Source organism: Sylvia atricapilla, chromosome Z (genome assembly GCF_009819655.1).
Source record: "Sylvia atricapilla isolate bSylAtr1 chromosome Z, bSylAtr1.pri, whole genome shotgun sequence".
Taxonomy (NCBI): domain Eukaryota; kingdom Metazoa; phylum Chordata; class Aves; order Passeriformes; family Sylviidae; genus Sylvia; species Sylvia atricapilla.
In genome coordinates this window covers 11584552-11604627 of record NC_089174.1, presented here as the reverse complement: position 1 = coordinate 11604627, position 20076 = coordinate 11584552, and the positions used below count along the sequence as shown (strand labels likewise).

Genomic DNA, 20076 nt, shown 5'->3' with positions numbered 1-20076 from the left:
AGTTGTCCAGCATCATATATGCTTAGCAGCACTGCTAGTCTTGAAGAGCAATAAAGGAATTTTTAGCAAAGGCTAAAAGAAAAATCTAGTTTTCCTTTCTTTTTCCTTAGCACAAAAAAACCAAAAAACCCAACCCCTCCAAACAAACAAACAAACAAACAAACAAAAACCCAAACAAAAACCCAAACAAAAACAACAACAAAACCCCAAACAAATAAACAAACAAACAAAAACCCAAAAACCCACAACCACAAAAAAACCCAACCCTATGAAATTTCAGAAAATGGTTAAAAATTCAGTGTAAATTTTTTAAAAACTTGGAAAAATGAAAATATCTGATTAACTGTATTCATTGGTGTATCAGACAGTGTGCTCAGGTACTCAGTAATCAGTTCTAGGAGGGGAGAGAGGACAAACAATAACAATCATTTACTAGAACAGCAGTAAAAAGACAAAAATGGAGTGAATTCATTGTTTACACATAAATACACAGGTTCATTTTTTTATGCAACTGCTAGTGGAAATTGGCTAATTTGAAACTGGGTACAGGGAATTATTGACCAGCTTGTATGGTATAGGCCTATAAATCCATCCATTACTCTGCCAGGAACAGCCAACTCAGGCTTGTTTTCAAAACATTTCCTTGAGAAGCTGAAAGCTTTAAGGTAATTTTACCCACTGTGAGTAGAACCTTTGCTGTCACACACATTATCAAAACCCACATCATCCTCATCCTTCTTGCGCTTTTGACTTGCTGTCTCTTCCAAAGAAACATATAAAACAAATTTAATATTTTTACTTGGAACAGCAGCTCAGACAGTATTATTTAAAGGAGGATTATTTTTGTTTATATAAGAAGGTGCTTTTAGTAGGAACTTAGTTGTATTTCTTATCTTTTGTTTGATATTTGTCCTCACAAGTGAATTTTTCAGTCATTTTTTTCACATATCTGTTGGAAACCTGTCAAATGGTCTTAGAAAATTCAGGCATACTCTATTTATTGCACACTTACTGGCTTACCTGTAGAATACTTACATAAATGTTAACAAAGTACACTGTAGATTTATCTGTGTTTTTCATGATATTTTATTTTAATCACTCCATAGTCTGTAAAATTTTCTATTTATTTATTTATTTATTTATTTAATCATTGCTTGGCCTTCAAAGGTTTACTGCTCCTCAGGATTATAGAACAATATACTTGAAGATCAGTTGCTATAAAATATTCACATTTTGTAGACAGAGCTGTTTTACTCATACTTGAAGGCTGAGCTCATGGCTGTCAGCTGTTCTGCAGCAAAGCTTTCCAATACAGGTATTTTTATGAATGAAACTTAAAACAGGTTCTGTTTTATGGCTCATAAATCACTTAGTAATCCTTCAAAATTAAATACTCTGGAGGAAAACCCAACCCTGTGAATTCTATGATTCACAGTCTATCTCATTCTGTACTACGGTTCCCATGTGAAATAATTAGAAATGCATTTACCTCAGTATGTTTGCAGTAGCTTTTCTTTCTTGTGGCAGAAGGTCAGGGTCTCTTAAAACTTCCTCCAGCAAATTTAACACATTCATTTTCAGTTCATTGTTCAGCTCAAAATCCTGAAAAGGAAAAGAGTTTTACTACCTTTAGTCTTAACAGTATTGATCAAACAACTGAAAGGATATACTTTAATGGGTTTACCCTTTTTTTGTTCAATTAGGTTAGATATATATATATATATATATAATTTTTTTCACTACTATGTTTGAAAATATTTAGAGAAAGCTGTGGTAGCAAAACTGGCCACAAAAGTAGGATCTCCCAGAGGCTGAGATTCTTCTCCTTTTTGGCCTTTGCCTTCTGTGTGGAGATGGGATGATCATGTAACCTTCCTTTTCTTAATTATCCCTTGCATCTGGCCAAGACCCACAACATCCTCTCTCCTTCTCTGTGTTTCATTGCAGTTCTGGCACCTGCAGAAGCAAGCCAGGACCCTCGGCTTCCTCTCACTGCTTTCTGGAGTTTCTCTGTTCATCTGCCTCACCTCTGGTGTTTCTTTCTCATATCCACCCTGTTGGAAACATCTGCTTTTGGTGAAGTACTCAAACGAATAAGTTTACTAAATAATCTGGCCCTGCACTGAAGTGCTTCAGCATTTTAGTTACCTCTGGGGCAGACTGATACCTGATAGAGGACTGCAGTTCAGTGACATGCAGCAACCACTTACACTGATCTCTCAATTTGGAGAAGTCACAATGTAATTAGACATTCTAGAATCACGGAATGTACAAGCTCTGAGGTGGGAATTTACAGGCAAGTCTTGGGGTAGACTCCAAAAATTCTTGTATTTAGCTCAAAGCTAGCATTTGGATAGGAAAACTAAATCCAAACCCTTCAGCTGCCTGGTGCATCACAGATCTTCCCTGATAACCCACAGCTACTTGCAAGCAGGACCATGTGTGTGCAGAGCTCCCTCCTGTTTCCATGGCAACAGCAGGCACAACGTTACTAGAAATGGGGAATATTTGGCACCTTGGCACAAGAGCGTCGTGTTTCATTCCCAAAGAACCCCCAAAGCCCCTCCAGCAGTGAGGGCTCTGGAGACATGTGCCTCTGGGAGCAGCAGAGGCAGCCCAGGTGAGCACACCTGTGGGAGCATCTGAGCACTGCCACAGCCACCCAGACAGGTGGAACCTCATCTGGAAAGGGGAGGGAAGAGTTCAGGCCATGAGGGGAATCAGTGCTCACCACAGGACATGCCATAGCCACCCTTACTGCATTTCTGAGAAAAGTTATTGCCCCAATGTCAGCAATCAGAAATTACCTACCCTGGGCATTTCCCTCCTGTTACAGCACCTCCTCTTCACTCCTCCAGAGTCTCCTCACCTGGGCCTCAGCTAATTAATACTCTGGAAGCAATTAATATCTGTGTCTTATTTTTCTGGAGAAGTTTATCTGTATTTGAGGATGTTGAAGCATAGGAAGCTGCAGCATTAACCTTTGGATGGAGTATATCAAACATTCAGCTCAAAGCCAAGCAAAAATTATTTCTGGGCACTGCACTCTGTTTGTTTTCTAAAACACATTTTGTATAGCTGTGCTCTGAAATGCCTCCCTTAGGAGCTGTTTTAGCCTGCTTGCAAGGAAAGACAAGAGAACCTTTTCAGATATTTGGGGTATGGAAATGGGACTAATTAGAGAAAACATGAGGAATGTAACTAAGCTACAAGACAGTACTGTGCACTCTGGTGATTTCAAAAAGAAAATAATTTGAAATACAAAACTATCAAGATTTAGCGAAAGGAGAAACCTTGAGTCTGCACAAGCCTAAGCAACCAATGTAATTAATGTCAGAGTTTGTCCTGCACCTCAGTGGCAGATACTGCATTAAAGAGGACAGGTATCTCTGCAACCTGTGCTACAGAAATATCCCAAATGCACAGAACGGGTGGCAAGGAAGTGACACATTCCCCATCCTCATTCTGCATTGCTGGGTAAAATCCTTGGGCAGATCACATCATCACGGTCAGGACTCCATCTCCAAGCAGAGCTTTCAAACCACAACTGGTTGATTCTTGATTCTTTTCCTTACAAGGTACTTTCTCTCAAAGTTTTATTTTGTTTTACTGAAATCAAACCTAGGATTTTAAAAGTTCTTTCATTTGCAAATAAAATGAGGAAACCTCTAATTATCAGATTCAGCCAAACCAAAGCATTTCCAGTTTTGCATGTTTCCATGCTAATTCTTATAATAATGGGATTTAATAATTTGGTCATTAATATTAAAATTTGTTTTACTGAGTAATCGCCATAAGATAGTGCTGGAATTACTAGGGAAAATCAAATTTATAGTTTTCTTTTTTAAAGCAATGTCATCTGTTTCTCATAGTGTGATGAGGAAAAAAAACCTATGAAAAAAGGTGAGAATCAGAAGAAAAACAAACTAGTTTCTTTTTCTACTGAAGGTCATTATCTAAATGGTACTGAGATTCCAGTGTGATGAGCGATAGATTACAAAAATAGAGAAAATACTGCGTTTAAGCATGTACATGTACTTAACTTTTGTGGAGAAATGTTGACATAAGACTGACACAAACAAAAAAATACATAGCAACCAATTCTAAATATAATTTTAAAATAACCAAATAGCTCTACATAAATGCAGATTATCTCTATCTGTATTATGGGTGTCACATATGAATATTTATCTGTATATACTATAGGACACTTAGATCTACAGGTAGCCATTTATGGCCCTACATGTGTATGTATCACAGCTCTCTACATAATCTTACACCACTTTTTTGACTTCTAGTTCTAATTTGCATATCAGAGAAGGAATATAGTTGGTCAGATAAGAATCCTTCAATTTTCCAGCAGGCACATTCAATCTGGCAGTGGTTCAGTTCTCCCTGAGAGGGTCACATACCTCTAATACATTTTAGAGTCTACAGTAGCCCTAAAGATTTGTGAGTATTACTTGGATTTGGAATGATTGTCCAGAAGAAAAGAAAGTGCAGCAGAGGCAGCAGAAAGCAAGGAAAAAAACTTTACCATGCTAAGATGCCTTTTTAAACTAAAAACAGTAGATTTACTGTCAGCAGTCTATGCAGAGAATATATTTTCAAGATTTGACATGAGCTCAGTGAAACCCCAGAAACTTTTCCTCTTCCCTTTCTTTAAATGTCCCTCAGTGAGAGGAAACATTCTTCATCTGAACAATGTGGGGAACACTAAAAAATCCAGTGCAGGATTCAAGCTAAAACATGGGAACGTTATTTATGTTTGAGCAGGCCAGTGAGAAGAACTACAAAAGGACAGGAGGGAGGGAAGAAAGAGGAAGGAGGGGAAAGAAATGTACTGGAAGACTTTTTGCAAGGAATTTGGAGTATTTGTAAGTAGGTGGGGATTGCCTGACAATTTTCATGTATCTGTTCTCATGGCAAAAAAGAAAGCAGGTAATTCTTTCAATGGCAGCAGATGAGTGAGTCCTAATCCTGTGCACAACAGATCAAACACTATCAGTGTTAAGTGAAGTTACTCCAGTGCTGCAGTTCTCTACTTCCATTTTGAAGCATAAAAAGACACTTCACCTACCACATACAATTGTGTCAAGCAGAATCTGTGTAAATTCATATGCAACAAAATATTGACACAGGTGGAAGGCAGAGATAAATGGAATTATAACTGGCTTTCAGGAAAACTCATCCCTGAGCTTGATATAAGTGTGATTTACTTTAAGAAACAAGCTGCTTCAAGGCAGGGGGCACAGGTCCTAGAAGTCAATTTGCAATATAGTCAAAATACAGTGTATCTTGCTAAGTGTGGCTTAAGTGTAGTTTGTTCATATTTCTACAAATAACCTAATATAAACTCACCAGATATCTTATTCTTTACTTTATACCATTTAATATGAGCTAAATGGGGCTCATATAAAGGATTTTCTATCTATTTTTTTATTGCAGTGAAATGGAAAGAAATGGAATTGGCCAACTTATGTGACCTAACACTATTTTTAACTAACTGAAATAATCTTTTCTTGGACAACCCTCTGTCTCCAGGTGTTCTCCCCAGCCCCCAAATGCTGTCAGTAACTCCCTGTGGCAATCCTCCTGCTGGAAGCCTGCCACAGCTCTGTGGGGATGGCCAAGAGCACAAGCTGCAGTAGATAATGTCACATCTGGAGCTGGGTAGGCATCGGACACACATCATGACCTATATTCTCAAAACTGAAGCCAAGGTCCTCTGCCCAGGCCTTATGGTTACTCCGTAACTCAGGTACACGGTCTGGCAGCCAAGAGGCTGTGAGAGAACTGTTCCAGCTGAGATCTTCAGAGATGGCAGTGGGAACAAGCCCTCATCTGTCACTCAAAGCTGGGAAGACCGGAGAGGCCAGGTGTGAAAGCTTCCTCCTTCGAGCTCCACTTCAGTCTGTTTGCCACAGGACCAGAAAGAGCTTCACTTTGCAACACAAGTGGTTAGATAAAAGGCAAGGAAATGTTAAATTAAACAAGGCTGCAGGGCCTCACTCAGGTAGTGAAAGTTATACTGAGACTTTCTGCCTCTGGCCCCCTTTTGCCTTCCTAATTTTCCACCTCTGCAGGAGCCAGTGGGAGTTTTATCATCGGGAGCCCTTTCTGTCCCCACCAAGGCTCCTGCTCCCAGTGATCCTCTGCCTCGTCATTTGTGTGTTCATTGTTTACAGCAGGAGAACCCTGCTCTGCTCCTCCCAGTCATGTTTCAAAACCAAAATGTAAACACGAGCATTCTGCTCTTATTAAGGGCAAAAAGAAAGCTTTGCTGGCTGGCAGGTGTCTGAATGAAAGAAAAGAGCAGGGGTATTGAATAAAAAGAACAGAAAAGTAAACAAGACAATCTGGAACACCTAAAGCTACCTTTCATACTGTGCTGGTTTGGGCTGATGAGCAGCACAAGTTTGGCTGCTCTTGCTCAGGGTGGAAAAAACAGGGAGCTATGTGTCTGACCTGGGGATGGCTTGCTCACAAACTTTTATCTATGCCTTGACAGCTACTCAGGACATTCATTAGCTCCTTGTGCCCTCGACAAAGAGCTGCAGATCTGGCACTACCATGTGTACATTTACTTGAAATTTAAGTGAGGCTTCTACAGTGTATGACCCAAGTTTTAACAGCAATTAATTAAAGAATTCTTTAGCATGATTTCAAGATAACAAAACCACTTTATGAAAGCCCATTCTCACTGTATAGGCTGATTTGTTAATTTTAATTATTCTATTTTCTGCTCACAAGCAATTCTACATATTAAATGCTGTCCATGCTTTAATAAATTTAAAAATAATAAAAACAGAGCAATGCTAAACCATCCCCAAGTGTGGTTTTGACACAGCTGCAAGACAGTGGAGGCTAATTGAATTGATTCCATAGCCCAGCACAGACCTTCCAAACCCCAGCCAAGGATTTTCTAGAGCAAAGTGAGCAAATACAAGGACCTGAACCATTTGTTTGGATAATTCCTGAATCCCTCGGTTCATGCACTAACCCTGACCCATGCTCTTACACACATGAGAGCAGCAGGCTGAGCCAGCCAAAGGGTTCTAGAGGGAGGCAGGGAGGGTAGGGAATAGTGAAGTGGGATGATGCGTGTCAGAGCCCTGGAACAGATGGCTGTGTGTGAGTCTTGCACCAGTGCACAAGGCATCGGGACAACAATTTAGGCACTGGTGAGTCAGAGAGCACCAAGACAGAGCTGGTTGTGCTGCAGAATTGCTCACAAGCTGAAGCATTAAAGCAGGTCTGTAGCATCATCTCACAGCCGACAGAGGAATACACACTTTACACATCTAGTTACTGTGATCCTCTTTGCAGCCAGTGATGAGGATGGCATTTTGCCAAAAAAAAAAGGGGGTGTGGTTGGTCACCTTTAGTAGTGGTGTGGGCTGCTGATGACCACAAAGATTTCAGGACACTGCAAGGAGAACAGTCTCTGGACAGAGAGAAATTGCTATTTGGTGCTGGGAGTTTTTGCAGCAAAACTAAATGTGAAAGAGGGAAAACAATCAAAAACGCACTTTTATCTTTGCAAACATCCACTTATTTTCACTTATTTTGTAAGTTGGGTTTTTTGGGGTTTTTTTTGTGGAGCTGTTTTAGAATAAAACCTACTCTTTCTTTGGAGAATCAAACCTGCTCTTGGCTGAGATGAAGGATGAAGGAAGTCACAAACAAGGTTGCCGAGTATCCAGAGAACAATGCAAATACCTTAAAACATATAAAAGTTTTGGGCAAGTCTGTTGTTCTTAAAGAATTTCAATTCTTATATTGTTTTGTCATTTTGGAAATTGAAGAAGGATTTCCTCACTGCACACTGGTGGCTCAGGATCTGCAGTTAGTTAGCGTAAAATAAGCTTGGAGCTACTTCTTACCCAGGAGTCTACATCTTTACTGACAACATTTCACATTGTTTGGCCAGACAATAACTCTTCACTAATCCTCCTTAAAGTAGTTCTGTCCCATATTTTTTAGTCAGTCTTTTCTGGTTTGCTCAGGTCTGTCCTTTCTCTCTCTCTAGTTTCACAAGTAAACAACACAAAAAGCTGATTATATGCTCTGCTGCTGTAGCATTTCTTACTTTTCATGTCAAAGCCCTTGCATTTTAAATTATATTGGAAGAACAATGGACTAGGAGAGCTAAAGAATTAAAATCTGACACCTTTGCCATGGAAAAAATAAATGGCAGTGAGAGACCAGGGATTGCAGTTAACAGCTTCCACTTGGAAAATGCACAATGAATTCTTTTTCATTATCTTTGTCCTCTTCATATTTTGATTGGTATTTTTACAATACCAATTGTAAACATGATGCAAAAGCAACTGCAAGAGTTCAGTGAAACTACTTGTAGACATTGCCTAATGTAGATAAAAGTTTCCACATTTCCACAATCACATAAATTTTAATTAGCATGGAGGATCAACTCATGTCATAGAAAATATTTAATATGAACTGGAACACAATAAGCACCTAGAGTAACACAAAAACTGTAATAACAGTCTGCTGCCACTTCTGTTACAGCTCAATATTTGCTTGATTCTAATTTTAATTTAACAGGGAGTCAAAACTTGGTGTACATAGGCTGCTCCCATTAACTTGAAATGATTAACCACTCCCACGATACCAAGAAAGAATTCTTGTAATCTCTTCTGAGCTGTTCAGCTCTGCAAACAAACCAGTTTTCCCACTTACATCTCTTAATGAGTTAATTCTCTCGCAAACTTAGGCTCTACAAAAATTAGACCCTTTACATGGGAAAAAGGGAATTGATTTCACATAATAGAGTTTGACAGTGCTGCAGTTAGCTTTTGAGATAAAGTATCCTTTATTAGCAGCATGAAGTGACAAAGCAGTCTTTAAGTGCCATGATGCACCATCTGCACAAGGTGTATAAAAAACTCTCATCCCTCCTTTCTTCCTTCCCTTTATTTTCTCTTTCTCTCTTTTTTCTCTCTTTCTCCCTTCCCTTCCCTTCCCTTCCCTTCCCTTCCCTTCCCTTCCCTTCCCTTCCCTTCCCTTCCCTTCCCTTCCCTTCCCTTCCCTTCCCTTCGTTCAATACTCTTCTGCATCCATGTCAAATTCTCCCAGCAGGTTTCCCATCTGTCAGCCCAAAGAATACATTTTTTTCTGTAATATTGCACAAACCACTTGGATTTCTTCCCCACCCATTTCTTCCAACACCATTTTGCCATCACAAACCAGACCCATGGTCCTGCCAGGCCCATGGACGTGTTTTCCCATGTACAGTTCACCACAAATAAATACATGAATGAATGTCTGCATGAAAACACAAGTACTTTAACACAGGCAGAGCAGCTGGGCCAGGCTGCCTGTGGCCCAAACAGTGTAAAATATTGACCCCTGTGTGCCTGAGGGATACCTGTGAGTGTTTGGAGACCCAGTGGCGCAGGACGTTGAGGACGCGGTTGGTGGCGGCCCTGCGGATGATGAACTCCTTGTCACATGTGCGCTCCGAGTTGTTGAACCCTGCAAACACCAAACCCACGCTGGAGTCAATGGGATAGAGAAAATTAAAAATAATAATAAAAAATAAATTAAAATACAATAGAGGTGACTTGGGTAGACTGAAGGCTTACGGGATATTTATGTCCAATAAAAGGAAAGGCTCCCAACAGACAGTGAAATATGAACGTCTAGACCAAAGAAATTCTGCAGTGCCAGTGCAACACAGCCTTGCTCATCACAATACAGACACCTCCTGGCGTCAGCACTCAGCTTTAGAAAGGTGAAGAAAAATTGCCTGTACAATTAAATTTCAAGGCCTTCCTTCAGCGTGGAAGAAATAAAATAAAGTGTATCAAGAAATAAAGTGAATTTAAAAACAAAAAACAAAGAAGGATTTTTTTTTCAGTATGGAAGAAATTTACAGCAAGGAAAAGGACTGGACGAAAGCTAGACCTGTAATTAAGCAGATTTTAAAGGTCAGTATGATTTAGAAAAGGGAAACAGATAAATTTCAGAACTAGTAAAGAATAAGGGGAGGAGAATAGTTTGAACACAGAGGAGAAAAAGGTCAGCACAAGAAATCTTCCTTCACAAGAGCAACATTGTACAGGCTCTACTAATCAACAGTTCAAATAAATTTGGGGGTTTTACCACTGGGATGGCAAGAAAATGGGAATATATATGGAAAATACATTTATAGACTCAGTTACCTGAAAAGTAAGATTTTCCAGATGCAATATTTCCCCACTCATCTTTCATGGACATTTTTTTTTTTTAATTTTAATAACAAACAAGAAACTTTCTCCCTACATTCATATTATTGCTTCTCTTTTCATTCCAGTGTAGCTTTATCAATAATAAAATCCATATGCTAAAATGATTATTTTATTATTTTAATAATAATGAAATCACTACACTAAATCCCTGAATATCTTTTTTAAAATTGTAACTCTGAAGATAGACTTGAGAAGCATGCATTTTTCTAAGTTTTTGTCAGATTTGCTCTTGCACTGTGCTGCTCTCCATTCCACTCAGTGCAGAGTCCAGGAACAGCTGGGAACACCCTCCCATATGACCAGTACTTTACTATTTTTTTGGCATATAAAAGCTGTTCAAAAGCCCATGTTTTTTTATAAATAGCACAGGCAGATTAAACTTCTATTTATTCTCTGATATACCCATTGGAGGGTTTTCTAGAGGCTTGTATTAGTTTTGCGCTATTCTTACAACAGACAATCCAGAAAGTCCAAATTGCTGCTCTGTATTTTTGGTAAGATAAGCAAGACAGGAAGTGTTTAATTGCAGTCTCACATCTTTTACTGCAGGTTACACTCAAATCCCCAAATGTATTTTCTACCTACACCTACATTTCATGAGCATGTGGCATATTACAATGTAGATGGCATGTAAGATTCAATATCAAAGAAAGTTTAATTTTGAACATTTTAAGCAGTTTCATTTGCCCATAAAGTGAAAAACAAAGAAAATCTCTGAGGCTTTTCTCAGCAAAAGGTAACACAGGCAACATTTTGCGTGTTAATTTTCTATGCCTTTCACAGTTAACCTGTTGCAGAAGCAATTAGGAACAGACATTATAAACTGTTCAATTAGCCACTTAATTGCAGTAATGAAAGTCACAATGAAAATTATATATTAAAGCAGCAAAGCCTTTACCAAGGTAACATTAAGGAAAAGAAATTCAGTAAGCTGGGAGGAAAAGAGAGAGAAGCCTACAGAGACAGTTTTCAGTGAGTTACCAAAAAAACCCAAAAAACACAAAAAAACCCCAAAAACCCACCACCACCACCACCACCACCACCACCACCACAACAACAACAACAACAAAAAAAAATAAAAGAGGGAAGGAAAAAATGAAAGCCTCCAGATATAACTTTAGCAAACCCGTATGGTCCTCAAAATTTCATAAATTTTTAAGCAGTAATTAGCTTGTTGCAGAGAATAAGCAACGTGTTTACCCAGATCCACATTCTCTGTACTTAGTGTTGATGTGTTGAAACAACAAATGGAGATCTCCGTTTGTGTGAGAGAAGGACTGAGGTGAGCACAGCGGCCTCCAGGGAGTTGTGCAGAGCCAGAAGGTACCCCCAAGCATCTTTTTCTCCAGGCTGAACCCTCCTGCTCCCTCCACACCTCTACAAATCTGGATGTGTAAACTGACAAATAATTTAATTAGGATTCTGGATGGATCTGCTCACATCCAGACCTCATGGTGAAACAACCTGAAACACTCCTCCATGGTAAATATCTGTTCCTCTCCTGAAGGAAGGAATCTTTCCATCTTTGAAATACCAGCAGTATTTCTAATTATTAATCATCTAAGTGGGCAGCTGCCTCAATGAGTTCTACTTTCAAGCAATGTTTTTCACCATTATCTGTTGAAATTAATATGTACCGGTTCCACAAATAGTATCTTCACATAATGGTGATGCAGAACTTTTACCACAGGCTGTCAAACACAAAGTTAACCTGACAGCATTGCTCGTTTCACTGAATTACTTCTTTCAATATTATTTAATCACTCTGTTCATGTACTTGTCTTCAGACTGTGTTACGCAAAAAATTCAGTCTCACCTTCACATGTTTTCTTTTGTGCACTTCAATAAAAACCTGGTATTTTTATAGCTTCCTCTATTACCTAAGATTAAAAATATAGGTGCTGAATAGACATAAATCTCCACATTAAACACTTTATTAAAAAGGTAATACTTTTATAGCTTCCACTATCACAAAAGATTAAAAAAAGTATGTACTGGATAGAGAGATAAATTATAGTACTGCACCATTAAAATCCACCTCACTTCAGAGGAACATTTGAAACATGATAAATTGTGGACCGTCTACTCTAAAGAAATTAAACATGCACATGTTCTTTTCTGTTTCAGCTAAGATGTCAAAATCTTGACTCCAGTTACAGTATTTCTGCATCTAAGAGGTGCCCCTGTCCATGGCAGGGGGCTGGAACAAAATGTCATTAGGGTTCCTTCCAAACCAAACCATTCTAAGATTATTCTGAGATTAATAAAACAGCACATGATTCCTGACCATAGTAATTAACTTGTCCAAAGTTTTGATGGTATAATAATAATCATCATCATCATCATCACTTTTAAGGGTTTATCTATGCAAAGAGAAATCTGTTCACAAGAACTAGTGCAAGTTTTTCAGAGCCATGAGGTTTCTGGTATCTTTCTCAGCAAAAAAATTCATTTCAGCGACTAATTTGATGTGATTGATTGATTGACTTGATCAATTAACTACCCTGGAGTCTCACACTGAAGGTATGTTAGCATCCAGCAATAGGAGAAAATTGCACTCCAGACTTAGGGGAGATCTCAGCAAGCCCCACAGAGTCCCAGGGATGTGGAAGGAGAACATTCAGGGCCCATCAGGCACATGACAAATAATCAAAACTGATGGATACATCCCAGAGTTGTAGACCAGCTTCACCACTCAGCCTGGCTTGAATCCTGACACCTTAGCAAACATCAGTGCTGCTTTCTGACCTGCATAAAGAACAAACACAAACCCCAGGCTTGGGGCACAGTACTTTTCATCCACAGATTTAAACTGAAAAAGCCTCTCCAACATAAGAAAAGGCTTCCCAATGGTCAAGAAGCCCCCAAAAGGGATTCTATTTTTTTTTTTTTCATCTCAACATACCTAAGAAAGTTTGCATGAGTGTTTATTGATTCTCATCCTTATTGATCATATGCTCTCAAGCAAGTAAATGGGTTTCACACATTTTCACAGAAATATGCCAGAAAGTGAATATTTTAGTGTGGGTAAGAAATCTAAACTGCCAATGATCCTGCCCTCCTCCATTTCTTTATTTATGATATTGGGCTGTCATACATTAGTCAGCCAAAGAATGGCAGAGCTGGAAAAGGAAACCATATGAAGTGTGAAGAAAAGAAGGATGAAGGTGATGAGATCCCATTCATTGTGGAAAATAAAGCATATTTGCTCAATAATACGGTCCTTCCCCCTTTTTTTTTTTCAATTATTATCAAATGATCTTAGACTTCTTTCCCAATCTAAACCATTCTGTGGGTTTTATATGAGCAATCTGAGGCTTAAGAGCACTAACTGTAACATTTAGCAACAGTCTTTTGGCTACCTCAGTTTATAAGAGAATCATTCACTATGCCAGGCTTTGAGTTTGTTCCACAAAGGGTTACAAACTAATTCAGCATCAGAACTGACTGTTAAGAACCAGGAGCAATCCAGGGTCCAATGCATTTCAGGCATTTAATTTCACTTTCAGTGGTCCTTGGAACATATGAAATCATTTTGTTCTAAGAAATATGCCTCTGAAAATCCCTGTTGCAACCACCCACGTCAGAAATAATTCCAAGTATGTATTTGATTCTTCTGCCTAAAGCCTCTGCCACACATACAATCTAACTATCAAATCAAGTCAAGGGATTATGGTTTTAGTAAGGTAAATCCCAGAGATTCACATGGACCAGCTGATGTACAACAGTGTAACATAGATACAGACCTAGTGACTACATTTAATTTCTGCAAAACATTTAAGGGAAAGGTTGGTAAACTATTTTTAAATGACCCTTGATTTAAAAAGGCTTTTTCTAATCAGAGAAATTTAAAAAACTCAGCACTGAGATAAAGCAGTCATGTCAAGATTATGCAGTTAACTTGGACTAAATCCAGAAGTCTAAAAATACATCAGTCCAGTGAAATAATTTTAGTTAATGGATGAAAGAGAAAGGTAAGTGGCTAAAGAATACCTTCAAGATCAAGATAGTATTCTACCTCGTTGTAATAACACTAGGGTTGCTCTGAGAATTATTATAATCTATGAGATTAAATGCTTAAAACATGACTACCACAAAGAATGAAAATATTCCTTTAAGCTCAAAGAAGTGTTCAAATTTGAAGATATGCCCTTCAAAAGTCCTTAAAAACAGGGTTGCTGCTATAGCTGTAATTACCACACGCTCTTAGATTTCAGGGTTTTAAATAGAAATATTCTCTCAGGAGAACACATCAATCTCACTCTTGAAAAAGAAATTTTTTGAAGTTGCTAAACACTGAAAATATACTTCCAGTTATGAGTTACACAATTTATTACTAAAAATCAATAACATCTTAAAGTAAAATACTGTGCATTTTTGTAAGCTAAAACCCAAGAGCAATATGAGATCAACCTGTCCTTTTCTTCTTTCAGCACCAGCAAAGAGAGAGAACAGTATCTGGTTAATGTCATAACAAAAACCACTTGTATATATTTTCAAAATCACATTGTTCACACACAACAAGTGTTCATGTGTGCATCCACAGGTAAACTCACAAGCCCTACTCTTCTGGTGAAGTCCTAGACAAAATCACCCAAATCTTGTGCCTTTGTTTATCTGTAGGAAGGAGCAGATCCAAGCAGATCCCGAATTTCAAATCTGTTGCTGCCAATTGCGTTTTTAGGTTGCTGAATACCAGGATAAATTTGCAATGTGACAGCCCATTTTTTCCTATGACTTACATAAAAAACTATAGGGAACAACTGACAAAAAAGAAAAGCCTTTCTGAACAACCCTTAGCAATTATATTGGCAAATCTTTAGTACATCTTAGACATCTTTTTTTCACTTCAATAATGTTTGAATTATCTCCTCTGAGCAGTGACAAGAATGGCAACACTGCAGCTGATATTTCTTTGCATCTGTCTGTGTTGCTGCTACATCTCTTAACTTTCTGGGAGGAGATTAGCAATTTTTACCTATTGATGCTTTCCTGCATTTCAAATAATCCCTAGCTCTTGACTTCCTTAATAACATCTACACTCATAACTTGCTCTATCATCAATAGGAAGAGTACAGGAGATATTTATTGCATAATGTTCAAGTCTTTTCAAGAACTATTCAAAGGAGGCTTTCAGATGCTTAAAATGCTCAGTGTGCCCTACCACAAAGAAAAGGTTAAAATACAGGCTGTGACAATGTACAGCTAAAAAGAGAAAATCAAATAAAATGGCTTTTGGAATTTTTACCTTTAGTTCATTAAAGTTGAAGGAAGTAGTTTGCGAGATTATTCATATTTTTATAATGCCAATAGGAATAAAGGTTAAATTGAAAGGAGGAGATAATTGCAAGGAGCCAAATGCATCATTTTTCAGACCATCTGTGAACAGAGTGTTTACTGTCACGAAAAACAAAAGCTGGCAGGATGTACACCAGTCACCAAAAAATCTCTGAATAAAATGTCCATCTTTAAGCAGCTTTAAGACCATTTAGGACTGGGTCATAATGGAAGCTTAAACAAACACTAATTATGCATGCAACACTTGGGCGCAGGTGGAATGAAATGAAAGAAAAAGGGCATAAATTACTCCCCAAACTTCTCTCCCCACACCACTGCAGCTGCTCAGGACTTCCTGCAATAGGTGAGGAAACAAATGTTTCACAGCTCTGTAACTCAGGAAATGTCCAATGAAAATACTTATTTCCTAAGTTGCCAGCTCGTCCAATAAACAAGGGTAAGATATTAATTCAAAATAAAGAAACGCATAAGTAAAAGCAGGAGAGCCTAAATTTCTGCAAAACTGGAGGAAAAAATATTAATAGTTTTCTCCTATTTCTTAATTCCCAGAGCAGGGATCATGTGAAGCAAAACTTTCATTTTCAAGCCACTGTCTAAGAAAACTGCAAATAAGATTCCACTGTTTAGCCAATTATTTAAAATTGCAAAGCAAAAATTTTTTGTTAAAAACTGTGAATGGGCAGCCTGGAACAGCGATCCCATTTGCCCCTGCCAGAGCATGGCCACCATCCCCTGATGACCCCAACCCCAAAGAGATCCCATGTCAGGCACAGCCCTGGTCACTCTGCTTTGGTAACAACCCCTGGGCAGCTTGTGACAGCCCTGGAGCCGCAGAAAGGGACACTGCTTGGGGCTAAACTGGCTTTATTTTGTCACACAACCATTTTCAGCAGGGAACAGCGTCAGCTGTGGAGTAACTCAGTGAACATTTCCCACACAGAGTTTTTTCAGTTGAGATGGGAACTTTAAGGAAGTTCAGTGTGCAGGCCTCAGTATCTCTCAGACTTCTGAGAATCTTCACAAATGGGTCTGGGAATCTCATTAACATGTGTCCCCGAGAGGGAACAAGTGCTCACTTCCCCAGTTCCCGCCTAGAGCCATTAGTTACACAAAAATGACACGGAAAAAGGCTTGGTTGTCCTGTGTAAAGGACATGGGGAGGCTAACAGATCCTAGATCTTTATTTTCTGGGAACTAAACATGTTAAATCCCTGACAGAAGAGGGGCACAGGGAGAGTCAGAGCACAAGCAGGACTCATAAACTGGACACAATTTGATGGCATCTTGTCTCTCTGACAAGCAGATGAGGTGCCTCTGGACTCAGTCCTGGAGTTTCACATGAGAATCTATGGCCTGAAGAAGAACAAATAAAATTACAGTCTTCTACTAACTGTTTAGATAAAGTCCCATCTTAATCTTTACTTGGTATATCACTACCAAAATAGTTTTCTTTCATATCTGGAGTCAGAAGAGGAAGTTCCACAAAGCTTTCCCAGTAGAGGAATGAGATGTTACAGAAAATTACTGAAGTGCAGAATTACTATTATAAACAGCAATGTTTATGGCACCACACTGAAAATCAACTACAAAATTACACACATTTTCTGGTTTTGCTTCAGACATGGATACTTTTATACAATTTCAGGAAGAAATATACACCTTTCCAAAGTCAGCATGTAGCCACTGATGCAATTTGAGGCATTTAGCACAGCACAGGACTGGATTACCCAGCCAGCCACATAATGTAGAATCCAGCTTGAAATCACATCAGATATTGTTTGCTTGCCTTTCACGTAATACAGCATAGAAATCTCTCTCTTTCTCCCTGTGTCTCACAATGGAAAAAAAAAAAGACAGAAAATATTTCCCTTACAAGCCTTGCTTAATTCTAATATTTGCCAAATCCCATATTAACTCAGCTGCGTACACCAGAATCTCCATCTCAGGAAACATGATTGTATAATGCCACTTTATTATTCTTGTGTTCAGATTCAGGGAAATTCTCCCTGAACAGGACAGCTGATACCCTTGAAAGCAGAACTATATATGTCTCTGTGTACAAGACAGTGACAGCTAAGGAAATTCTGCATCTGTTTAAAGCATGATGTGTGTTTGTACAGAGTTTTCCATCTCAGGGCCCAGCAGGATCCTGCTGGGAGTGTCTGCATTGTGCTGCTCTTCCAAGTCACATCACTGAGCTGAAGGCTGAGTGCACCTGGCAGCAGCAGGAGCAGCCACCATGCCCCCTCCCAATACACACGGGGCCTGAGCTCCCTGCCATCACTTGGCAGAAGCTCTGTTGTTCCATTACTCCAATTAGTGCTTCTGCCAGAACAAACAAAACAAAAATATTGTTGCACTGGGAGCTGGCAAGTTGTTCAAATAACTGCAGAACAGCTCTGCTGGTCACAACCCAAAATTAGCCAAGCAGCTCTCCTCAAAAACTTTCGTGAAACTTTCTCATGATATTTTGATGTTTTAAAATAAGTAGCCTTAATCAAGCTGTGCCTGATTTATCAGAATGAAAAGATCCCACTGTGGATCTTTATGAAACATGAATTACTACTTCCAGCTGATTTTCATCCCTCTAATATTGCGAGAGTAATCAAGCAGGGCTAAAGTGTGTCAGACTGAGAGCTCACAGGACTCATCTGGCTCAACCTCAGTGCTTATATAGCTTTCTAGAGACTTGTCATGCTGGAAACCACAGCCATAATTTACAGAGGTCCATTTCTATTTGCTATTGCTCTTACAGTTGGGTTATGTTACAGATGACAAACTCCTATGGCACCTCTGAGGAGAGAAGAACTTTCCATGTTAATTCCAGTGACTACTGAAGTTGACGCTTTCACAAAAGTATTTCCACACTGCTTATCTTCAATTATCTTATCTTTGCATTCAGCTGCTCTAAAATTGAGGTTTGGCAGATCTCCATCCCAGCAAGTATTACAAGGGCCTACAGTGTTTAACTCCAGGCAGTGATCAAGAATACAGTAATAGCCACTTCAAAATAAAACAGACATTTACAATGTAAAAGGATTACACACTTCCCTTTGTACATCTCCTTTAACTAATGCACGGGTTATGCATATAGCTAATGCACTAAAAATCAGTGGAATGCATCCTGTAACTACCTTTTCTTACAAAGTTTAAGATTCAGAAAAGAACTTGATCCCTCCATAGACAGTGACATGAGGGAGCACATGGCAGAAGCACGAGGAGGGACTTTTGAGCGCCCAGGTATTGAATTGCCCTGAAGGATGATACCACTTGCATTTAGCACTGCAGCAAATTAACAGAGCAGGTTTTGCACTGGCTGCAGTGAGAATCTGCTGCAGCTAGAAAGGCCTTGTTGCTTCTGCAGGTGGACTGTGAGAGTTATACAAAAGCAGGGGATGCCAAAAAATGGTCTAATCAACAGTCAGATCAGTTTTTCCAGCCTAAAACTGTGGGAAATTTAGATTAAGATTTTTTTCCTTTGTGAAGTGAGAGGAGGTAAGTAACTCAAGCCAAAGGTAATTTAGCACCAGAGATGTGTGCAGTCAGTTAATTGAAAGGGGTTGTATATATGCAATTCATTTTTGTGTAGCAGCTTCAAGCCATCATTTTAATCACTCCTTTAAATCACTGAAATTAGAGAGATTAAACCTAACTATCCTTCTCATTAGTCCAGGGCAGATTTTCCTATATGTAGATCATCATTTGTCAGAGATACTCCCCCAAAGACTTTTTTTCCCTGCATCTTTCTCACCCTCTGCCTCTCATATGTGCTTTTAAAAAAGCTTTTGTGCTTTTACAAAAGCTTGTACTGAGGAAGCCAGGCCCTCCTGCCAACCACAGCTCCCATCCCACTCCCATCCTGTCCCATAATGTCACCTTCTTCTGGTGAGAAATGGGACCTTCTCTGCAGTGTGGTGGGCAGGCTGGAGGAGGAGGAGGAAGACAGCTTTGAGGCACACTGGAAATACAATGTACCAGCTAAAATCGTGTGACAGAGCTGTTGAAACGAAGCTGCTGTGTTCATAAGGGAACAGAGAGTTTGTTTGGGTGGAAGTATTTGCTTCTTCTCTAACATTACTTGTCCAAGTCGGGAGATCTTGACCCTCTAGCTTGAGCTGAGGAAGACATAAGCTTCTCAATGTTCTTTTAACCTATCTGGTACAAATGTTAAAGGAAAAGTACCCTAGATTAGTTTAGATCTTGAATTCAAGTTTTTGTCAAAACAATCTCCTTGAAGCTCATGTTCAGTAGAACTGTTTCAAAATAAAATGACTGATTTTGAAATCAATGACTTTCCATCAAGTTGTGTTAGACATTCTCAGGCAAGAAGAAATCTGTAGGCTTCCTATGCTTATGCAAGTACTTCTTACTCTATTAGTCATTAACAAAAATGGCATTATTTTGCTAACTTGGCTTCATCCATATAAATGTTCAGAGATTTTAAGTAAAACTCAAATCTCCTCAAGTCGCAGAAAACACCTTCATACCTTGTAAGTGTTAACAAGTATGAGGGCCTGCAGAGAGA

The 20076-nt window shown here is 39.0% G+C and overlaps 1 protein-coding gene across 1 annotated transcript in view; it reads right to left on the bottom strand.

Moving 5' to 3' along the window:
- Positions 1-20076, bottom strand: part of RASGRF2 (Ras protein specific guanine nucleotide releasing factor 2) — a 113394-nt gene that overhangs the window by 12886 nt on the left and 80432 nt on the right. Inside the window, exons 18-19 of the mRNA XM_066339950.1 lie at positions 9392-9498; positions 1490-1602 (exon numbers count right to left, since the gene is read on the bottom strand). Of these exons, the coding sequence (XP_066196047.1) occupies positions 1490-1602; positions 9392-9498 (220 nt within the window). The remainder of the gene's footprint in view (positions 1-1489; positions 1603-9391; positions 9499-20076) is intronic.